Below are 10,929 nucleotides of genomic sequence, written 5' to 3'. Positions count from 1 at the left end.
ATGTTAAAAAGAGAAGTAGCAGGGTTAGCCTATAAATTAAAAATAAATTGCTTATTATAAAAGCAAGTAGTGTGTTTTCTAAGGTATAAAACAAATTCCATTATTTAAATACCCATATTGCCTGCAGAGTATCAATGGAAGATTATACAATATACATTTATAAATAGATATGTAGCATGGGTAGCCTATAATTTAAAACTAGGGATGATAATTATAAAATAAGTAATTGGAAGTGCAAATTACACAGACTTACTGTAAAAAGGGAACATTATAATTTTAAAAAAAATTGAAATTATTTTTTTTTATAGTGAAAATGTTCATGCAAGGGGAGCAAAATAAACATTTATGCTGCAATTATGTGGGTGCACTAAAATATCTTAGAGAAGCACTATAATGTGGCACCAATCCAACTGACATGAAAGAACAGCTCCTGCTCTAAATGCCGTTTAGCAGAGCTGCTCCCTTTCATGCTGTGCCTGCTTGTAATTTATAAAGACAATGGTGAACGTCTGAGGAGGGAGTCACGTGCAAGGGGGGTGATGTGCACACTCACATGCACACAATGGGGAAAAAAATGCAAATAGGCTAATCTTGGATTGGAAGATAAAATTTGTCACTCAGTGAGCCCATCCTCCTCTAGACGTGGGAGGTGGACAAGCCTCAGAACAATTGGTAAAACAGACAGGAGAAAAGTAAGTTTTATAATAATTTTACTATCTAAGTTTTTATTTTGAATGCTCATATACATTATAAACTTAATCTTCTATGTGGCTGTATATTTATTTTGGTTTTGTGCTTTGTGCTGTGTTGACTGGTCCTTTAAATATACTAGTGCTGAGCATAGAATAAACATTTTCTGTCTCTGTAAATACATTTTTTTTTTTTTTAAATCTCAGATTTTATATCGTATACTACTTTGAATATTTTTGTTGGCCGTGCGGCCACTCTGGTCTCCCTGACATCAGTGCATAGCACATGCTCCACCCCCGGCACTGTGCTGAGCAGTGAGCAGTTTCTTACAGCTGATGCTTTTCCATCAGAATGCGCTTAGCACTATACTGAGGCTACAATCTCCCTTCATATTTACTACATCTTCACAAGAAAAAAAAATGCTTTTTTCTACCATTCTTGCCATTACTGCTGATTTATTGAATATTGCAGATTTTAATTACCACTAAACAGCAGAAGGATCACAGGACAGTCACAGCCCACAAATTCACTGTGCTTTGTGCAGCTTGACTTATGACTTGAATACATACAGGTCAGTTACATCTCTCAGTTTGATGTGAAATGCAACTTATTTGAAAAGAAAAAAAAAACAAGTTTGCAACACGCAATTCCACTCCTGTCTTTGAACACACTTTGACACTGACCTGAATGTACAGTATTCAGCTCAGAAGTAAAATCCACATGGGCATGAAGCTTAAATCAGCTGGAAAGCAAATGTTACTGTTTAACCCATTGCTAGTCTCACAGATCGTGGGCTATATAAATTAGGTTTGTGCAAACTGAAACATTGTATATGATCTTGAAGCTGCAACACAATGACTGCAGGTGTTCTGGTAAGGGACCAACTTTTCAAAAGAGCAAACCATGTCACTTCCTGTGACGTTTCATCAGCTGTTGCTCTCATTTTGCCCCTAATACGCATGCCTGCCAGCGTCATCACATACCTGGCCGCATACGTCACTGTAAAACTATTTAGACTTGTGAAATTCTGAAACCTTTCTATAGCGCATGCGTGGGCTTTTCTATCACAAATGGGGGGGGGGTTTATGGAACGATGTCTATTCAACACTGTACGTGAATTATGGTGTGAAACCGAAATAAATGTATACTTATTTAAAAATATTTATTTATATATTACTTCAAACGCATACAAACAAGAAGGCGTGCATTCAAAGCACTTCACGTTTACTTAAAAATACGACATGCAGTGGCGATAGCCGAGTGGCTGTTTGTCATGCAGGGACGAATAAACATCGTTCCATGTTTGAGGTTATATATAAATAAATATTTTTAAATAAAAGTATACATTTATTTCGGTTTCACACCATAATTCACATACAGTGTTGAATAAACATCGTTCCATAAACCCCCCCATTTGTGATAGAAAAGCCCACGCATGCGCTATAGAAAGGTTTCAGAATTTCACAAGTCTAAATAGTTTCACAGTGACGTATGCGTCCAGGTATGTGATGACGCTGGCACGCATGCGCATTAGGGGCAAAATGAGTGCAACAGCTGATGAAACGTCACAGGAAGTGACATGGTTCGCTCTTTTGAAAAGTTTGGTCCCTTAACAGAACACAGGCAGCTGTAACTGATTATTGAGTTCAGTTGCATTACGGAGAGGATTGAATTACACTGCCTAAATGTCTGAGTCTATGGGGTGGATTTATCAAGCTGCGGTGGACAGGAGCATACATATGCGCCCCTGTCCACCGCAGCTTGCCTCTGGCGAGCTTTATTCCACTGCCGGAATTCAGCATTGCACAAGAACACAATTTTGTGCTCTTGTGCAATCCCACCCCCTGCCCGGGCTCAGTCAATCAAGCACGGACAGGAGCTGTCAATCTCCCCAGTTGGACGAGACCAGGGCGATTGAAATTAGCCACCTTAGAGGTGGCAAAGAAGTTAGGGAGGCAGCGGTCTGATGACCACTGCTTCATAAATACGGACTTCAGGTTATCTTGTGAGAACCTGCAGTCATAGGGGTGTGAAGCCTTTGATAAATCGACCCTTATACAGCAGTTGCAGGTTGTATATTATGTAAGCAGTTTCTGTTGCTAGATCATATACAAGGAAAGGTCTCTGCATGAAGTGGTTATGTAACCAGACTATTGAAAAACAAACTGAAAAATATAGAAAATCACCCAGGTCTTAAGCAATTATTATGTTCCCATAGACAATTTAAAATATCACTCCCCACACTTTGCATTTATTTTGTTAGCTGCTGATTTTGTGTGTGTGTGTGTGTGTGTTCAGCATATAATTTACTAAAGCACTTTGAATTAATAATATATATATATATATATATATATATATATATATATATATATATATATATATATATATATATATATATATATATATATATATATATATATACACACATATATATATATATATACACACACATACATACATACATATACTGCTACATTTATTTATTATCTCCTTTACTTGTTAAAGGGACAATCAAGTCCCCCAAAAAAAAAAAAAACCTTTAATTTTTCAAATAGGGCATGTAATTTTAAACAACTTTCCAATTTACTTTTATCAACAAATATGCTTTGTTCTATTGGTATTCTAGTTGAAAGCAAACCTAGGAAGGCTCATATGATAATTTCTAGGCCCTTGAAGGCCGCCTCTATTTTATTTACTTTTCACAAAAGGGGAGAATTAGCTCATGTAAGCCATATAGATAACATTGTGATCATGCCTGTGGCAAGTGGCAGACACTGCACTAATTGGCTAAAATGCAAGTCAATAGATAATACCATAAAGTCATGTGATTAGGGGTGGTCAGAAGATGCTTAGATACAAGTTAGTCACAGAAGTAAAAAGTGTATTAATATAACCGTGTTATACAAAACTGGGGAATGGGTAATAAAGGGATTATCTATCTTTTTAAACAACAATTCTGGTGTTGACTGTCCCTTTAATCAGTGTTACTGCTGCAAATTAACTCCATTCCCACCAGTGAACTGGTCCTTTAATAGAAATCATTGCAATATGTATTATTCATCTATTTAAATGGATTTTACCTTTAATTTATTTTTTACACTACATTTGTGCTTCCTGTCACAGCCCTACAAGGAGGAGGAGGCTTTAGCAGGAAGGTTTATCTTAGCCTGAGCTTATAACACTTATAGGGGAGTACAATTTGCTCAGGGCTACTTTTTCAAGAAAATAATTAATTTGCAGTTTTTTTTTTTACACAATTTTTTTCTTTTTATATTTACTTTGATTTAATATATTTGTTTTTACCAAAAGCAGCACTGTTTAATATCCCTTTAATATCATAAGGAGAAATTGTACACAAGTTTTAATGTGTGTATTAAACACCTCACCTCCCCATGTTTCAACATATAGCTTTTTCCACCAAATGTATGCAAAGAGCAGAGTAGACATTGTGAACTGAGAAATAGTGTTTGCCCAGGCAGAACCCCTAATGGAAACAAATCAGGAAGAAAAAATATTTTTAAAACCATTACATAGAATGAATAATAACAGTCCATGTGGATTCCTTTTTTTCTTGCAATTTAAAAAAAATATATATATACACCGAGATAGAGATAGAGATATATATATATATATATATATATATATATATATATACACCGAGATAGATATATATATATATATATATATATATATATATATATATATATATATATATATATATATATATATGTGAATGTTCTATGCAATAACACTTTATTAAAGTGTAAATGTTTGTTAACAATGCATGTTATACAAATATAATCTGAAATGTTATTAATTTAATAAGAGCTATTACTGGTATGTTTAAAAATTCAACTATTAAAATTACCAACCAGGCTAATGAAAGGCACCAAAGTAAAAGTAACTAAGATATAACTTTTGACAGATAAACAAGGGATAGTAAAGTCAAAATTAAAACTATCATGATTCAGATAGGGCATGCAATTTTAAACTGCAATTTACTTTTCTTTTATCATCAAATTTTCTTTGTTCTCTTGTATTCTTTCTTGGTGGTATTCTTTGTTGAAAGCTAAACCAAAGTAGGATCATATGCTAATTTCTAAGCCCTTTTAGGCCACCACTTATCTCAGTGCATTTTGACAGGTTTTTTTAAAGCTAGATGGTGCTAGTTCATGTGTGCAATATATAGAACATTGTACTTATTCCCGTGGAGTTGCTTAAGAGTCAGTACTGATTGGCTAAAATTCAAGTCTGTCAAAAGAACTGAAATTGGATAGATCGACCAGCACTTGGGGCTTATAAGATGGCTAAAGCAGCCTATTTTAAATTAATTTTATATTGGGTTACAAATCAACTCAATGTTTGCAGCTAAACCATATTCCAGCAATTTCTGCCAATGATCTATATATTCATAATTAGTGGGTTCCCCTTTAAATAATCTCTTTTGCAAAAAATAAATATATAATACAAATTATAACATCTTAATAAAGTCTTTTAAATCAGTAAAAACATCTAGAGAGATATAAAAATGAATCCCATATCTGCTGCAGACACATTGCTCATATCTCCCATAATGACACACTGACGTACTATTGCAAGCAGAGTAACGTGCTACTGCAGTATTCCCACCTATGTCAAATGTGTCACACCACAAACTAATACTTATTCCCTCTCTCTCTTATGACTCTGCAGGGAATTCTAACCTCAAGCTTAGAAAATACTAACTTCTTGACATGTCCTACTCAGGCTATTTTATAGAGTATAAATAATACAGTCTCCCATGCCAAATTATAGATCTTGTAATGATTAAAAGATGTAAAAATACTTACTCTACTCCCAACTTCAGGCCATACAGTAAGAATGCATTAACAGCAGCATTAATAATATTTACAGCTGCCCCAGTAAAAACCTGGGGCCAAATTATACCCTAAAATACAAAATAAAGGTAGTTAAATCAAGTTATTCTATATTTAAAATGAAAAAAGTAAATAAATTCTCAGTACTAAAATGCTTTATACTCTTGTTGTTTTCATAGTTATTTCATCTCATTGCAAATCACATTTTGCAGGGAGTTTACCTGATTTAGTAAATATCTTGTCTGCAGCTGGTAAAGGAATACTGCCTGGATAAAAACAAAACCACACACTTTTAGTTTTCCAACATGTACAAAACTACACTAGCTAATAGCACTGATTGACAAGTTTCAAGTTGTTTATCCTTATTTTTATTTTTAAACTTGCCTGTTCTTGTACTTCTGACATCAGCTTTCAGTTTGGTGGTAATTTGCATACAAAGCTGAGGGGGAGGGTGGTGGTAAGAACGCACACCAGCAGCTGAGATTTATAACCTAACCCTTTCTCAGCAAACTTAAACCCCAAATTTCTCTTTCACGATTTAGATACAGGAAAATGTAACCATCGTTCTAATTACTTCATTCTTCTGGTATCCTTAGATGAAAAGTATACCTAGATAGGCTCAGGATCAGCAATGTATTACTGGGGGCTAGCTGCTGATTGGTGGCTGCACACAAATGCCTCGTCATTGGTTCGCCAGATTTGTTCAGCTAACTCCCAGTAGTGCATAGCTGCTGCTTCCACAACAGTATCCAAGAGAATGAAGCAAATCTGATAATAAAGTAAATTGGAAAGTTGTTTAAAATCACATGCTCTATCTAAATCATGGAACAAAGGTTTTGGTTTCTGTCCCTTTAAAGGATCATGAAAGTCAAAATTAAAAAAAAACTTTCATGGGTCAGATAGAGTATGCAATTTTATGAGACTATTCAATATACTTCTGTTATAACATTTACTTTATTCATGTTATTCTTTGTTGAAAAGCATACCTAGGTAGTTTTAAGAGCAGCAACACACTGCTATGAGCCAACTGGTGATTGATGGATGCATATGCCTCTTGGCATTGACCAAATATGTTCAGTTAGGTCCCAATAGTGCATTGCTGTGCTGAAGCTGACTTTAGCCATGTGCAGACAGTGAGAGTGTAAGGGGTAGATTTATCAATGTGTGGGCAGACATCGATAAATGACAATAGCATACGTTGTCGGCATTTAACATTACACAAGCATTTCTAGTGAAATGCTTGTGCAATGCCGCCCCCTGCACATTTGCGGCTAATCGGCCGCTAGCAGGGGGTGTCAATCAACCCGATCGGACTAATTGCCGTCTCCCACCTCAGAGGCGAGCCTGAAAGTACGGGGGTAGATAGCAGCATGCGCTGCTTGGTAAATCTACCCCTAAGTCTCAGCTGTTAGTGCCCCCTGTTTTATCACCTCAAGAACCGGTACAGAAAGATGAAGTAAAGAAAGCAGTGCTACCAGAGAAAGAGGGGTCAGAAAGAGCAGCACATACTATCCCTTTCTGATTCTGCCTACACTCACAAATAGAGCGGCTCTTACATCTGACTAGGGACTGTAGCAAGCTGTGTGGGGAATGCAAAATTACAGCCTTACTAAAAGCAGATATCAGGAGTACAAAAACAGGCAAGTTTACAGAATATTTGCACAATCAACAAATTAATTATCAGACTATGCAATTGCACTTAGTCTGAGCTTCAAATGAGTAGTAGATTATTTTTCTGACAAATTTCAAAGTTATGTCTATTTCTACTCCTCCTGTATCATGTGACAGCCATTAGCCAATCATAAAAGCATATACATATATTCTGTAAAATATTACAAATGCTCAGTGGGAGCCGTTATCTCAAAAAAGGTGTAAATATAAAAAGACTGCACATTTTGTTAAGGGAAGTAAATTAGAACGTTGTTTAAAATTGCATGTTCTATCTGAATCATGAAAGTTTAATTTTGACTTGAGTGTCCCTTAAACTATATATTTCACCCATTGCATTTTCCAATAATAAAATACTTTAAAATATAATTTTATTATTGAAAGCTGTCCCTTTAAATAAAAAAAAAAAAAAAAAAAAAAGACAGCAGCTTAATTTTAACGATAACACACAAACTACACACATATATATACATACATACATACATACATACATACATACATACATAGGTTATACAAATCTACACACCCCTGTTAAAATGTCAGGTTTCTGTGATGTCAAAAAATGAGACAAAGATAAATAATTTCAGAACTTTTTCCACCTTTAATGTGACCTATAAACTGTACAACTCAATTGAAAAACAAACTGAAATCTTTTAGGTAAAGGGAGATAAAAATAAAAAAATAAAATATGGTTGCAGAAGTGTGAACACCCTGGGGATGTAGCGGTTTTCAGAATTAAGCAATCACATTCAAAATCGTGTTAAATAGGAGTCAGAACACACCTGTCATTTAAAGTGCCTCTGATTAGCCCCAAATAAAGTTCAGCTGTTCTAGTAGGTCTTCCCCGACATTTTGTTAGTCGCATCCTACAGCAAAAGCCATGGTCCGCAGAGAGCTTCTAAAGCATCAGAGGGATCTCATTGTTAAAAGGTATCAGTCAGGAGAAGGGTACAAAAGAATTTCCAAGGCATTACATATACCATGGAACCCAGTGAAGACAGTCATTATCAAGTGGAGAAAATATGGCGCAACAGTGACATTACCAAGAACTGGACGTCCCTCCAAAATTGATGAAAAGACAAGAAGAAAACTGGTCTGGGAGGCTGCCAAGAGGCCTACAGCAACATTAAATGAGCTGCAGGGATATCTGGCAAGTACTGGCTGTGTGGTACATGTGACAACAATTGCCCATATTCTTCATATGTCTGGGCTATGGGGTAGAGTGGCAAGACAGAAGCCTTTTCTTACAAACAAAAAAAACATCCAAGCCTGGCTAAATTTTGCAAAAACACATCTGAAGTTTCCCAAAAGCATGTTGAAAAAGGTGTTCTGGTCTGATGAAACCAAAGTTGAACTTTTTGGCCATAATTCCAAAAGATATGTTTGGTGCAAAAACAACACTGCCTATCACCAAAAGAACACCATACCCACAGTGAAGCATGGTGGTGGCAGCATTATGCTTTGAGACTGTTTTTCTTCAGCTGGAACTGGGGCCTTAGTTAAGCTAGAGGGAATTATGAACAGTTCCAAATACCAGTCAATAATGGCACAAAACCTTCAGGCTTCTGCTAGAAAGCTGAACATGAAGAGGAACTTCATCTTTCAGCATGACAACGACCCAAAGCATACATCCAAATCAACAAAGGAATGGCTTCACCAGAAGAAGATTAAAGTTTTGGAATGGCCCAGCCAGAGCCCAGACCTGAATCCGATTGAAAATCTGTGGGGTGATCTGAAGAGGCACCAAGAAAAACCGGCACAGGTATAAAACTTTAGAATGTTTGTTTATTACTCCTTCTTAAAACACAGCATGTTGTTAAAATCACAGCACAGATCTGATAGACATGTCTAACATGTTTCGGCTTTAGTTAGCCTTAATCGTAGATTCTACTTGTCAGTGTCAATTGGTGACTTATATTTCACTCCCTCTTCATTGATTGGTTATCTGTGCTAGATATTCCTAATTCTGTTACCCTATTCGTCAGAGGATACTAAGAGCTTACTGGTGCTCACCTGATACCAGAGAAATATTTGTTTCCCCATTTAGAAGGAAACCTATTTGATGAACTATTTCGTAATATTATTTAAACAAAAACATGTGAGCACAATTTTCACCAAAAAGGGAATTTTTTCTTTTAGAAATGACTGGATGCTGGACTATTTCGTAGATTATATATATATATATATAGGAAAACATATATGCACATTAGCTTTAGATTATTTAGATTTATCACCTTAATCTCTCCTAGAAAAAAAACCTTTAGAGCATCATTTATTTATGTTTGATAATGCCCATTCTAATCTATTACCTTTTGCCAAAACTGAATGTGTCACCATATTATAATAGTATTATATATAGGAAGACATATGCGCACATTAGCATTAGATTATTCACCTTAATCTCTCCTAGAAAAAAAACCTTTAGAGCATCATTTATTTATGTTTAATAATGCCCATTCTAATCTATTGCCTTTTACCAAAACTGGATGTGTCACCATATTATAATAGTATTACATAACTCAATGTGGTGTATATTTCTGTGCATACACACATATGTTCCCTATTACTGTTATTGTTTTTAGTGGATTTTATTTTCAGTAATTGATTTTAGTTGTAAAAATGAAAGGGAAAAAGTAATAATAGGTAAAGTACAAAATAAGGGTAACTTTTTAATCACTATTGGTTGTTAACCCATCATATGCAGCATTCTTATGTGTTTGATCTCGCCACTAATAGCTAGAGCTAAAGCCATAATTGGAAAACTCAAAATGAGCAGTATACCTCCTATTGTACATTGGATTCTCACTTATTTATTACCAATGATTAATCAGATCGGTCTCAATATTTAGACCTTTTGGCATACGTGTGTTCAATTTGAAGATCCAAAAGGCCTCTTTCTTATATAGCTCCTTTACTCTACTGCCTCCTCTCGGCTTGTTTTTAATGATATCTATAATCATCCAAGTAAATGTTTTGGCACTACCTCCATGTTCATGGATAAAGTGCTTGGATGCCCCTGTTGCTGTCCTCCCTTTCTCAATGTCGTTCAAATGTTCCCGTATCCGTTCACGTGCCTCTCTTGTCGTACACCCTATATACTGTTTCTGACATTGTGTACAGGTGATTGCATAAATCGCAAATTCAGAGCGACAATTAGTACAGAAATTACAGTCAAAAACTCGTGTGTAGCATGATTGAAAAACCTTGCTGCTTGTGGTATAACCACATGCAGTACAGCCATGTGATCCACACTTATAATGCCCTTTACAGCTAAGCCAGCTGCTTTCCTTCTGTGGTTTTTTGAGTGCACTGGGTGAGGCAATGTTGCCAATCGTTAAATTTCTTTTTGAAACAAATTGGCAACCTTTATCTATCACATCTTTCAGTGCTTCATCTGCCCTCCGGATTGTCAGATTCCTCTTTATAATCTCACAAACCTCCCTATATTGATTAGAATAGTTTGTCACAAATGTTATCTCACTTGACCTTTTATTAGTACCTGATGTTTTTGGCTTTAGTAAATCGGCCCTAGATATTTGTTGTACATCAAAGTAGGCCTTCCGTAGAGGCCCATTGGGGTAACCCCTCGCCTTAAGTTTTTTCCATAGCAACTTGCTTTCTGTTTGATAGTCTGCTTCTCTAGAGCAGTTGCGTTTCAGCCTTATGAACTGTCCCTTTGCCACTCCATAATTCATATGGCGTGGATGACCGCTCC

General features: G+C 35.8%; 1 protein-coding gene across 1 annotated transcript in view; it reads right to left on the bottom strand.

The window, feature by feature from the left end:
- LOC128653841 (multidrug and toxin extrusion protein 2) overlaps positions 1-10,929 on the bottom strand; it is a 236,275-nt gene that overhangs the window by 180,488 nt on the left and 44,858 nt on the right. The window contains exons 6-8 of the mRNA XM_053707375.1: positions 5,768-5,812; positions 5,520-5,617; positions 4,077-4,174 (exon numbers count right to left, since the gene is read on the bottom strand). Coding sequence (XP_053563350.1) covers positions 4,077-4,174; positions 5,520-5,617; positions 5,768-5,812 — 241 coding nt within the window. The remainder of the gene's footprint in view (positions 1-4,076; positions 4,175-5,519; positions 5,618-5,767; positions 5,813-10,929) is intronic.

Source organism: Bombina bombina, chromosome 3, assembly GCF_027579735.1.
Source record: "Bombina bombina isolate aBomBom1 chromosome 3, aBomBom1.pri, whole genome shotgun sequence".
Taxonomy (NCBI): domain Eukaryota; kingdom Metazoa; phylum Chordata; class Amphibia; order Anura; family Bombinatoridae; genus Bombina; species Bombina bombina.
The sequence above is the reverse complement of the archived record's forward strand: the minus strand, read 5'-3'. Positions and strand labels throughout refer to the sequence as shown.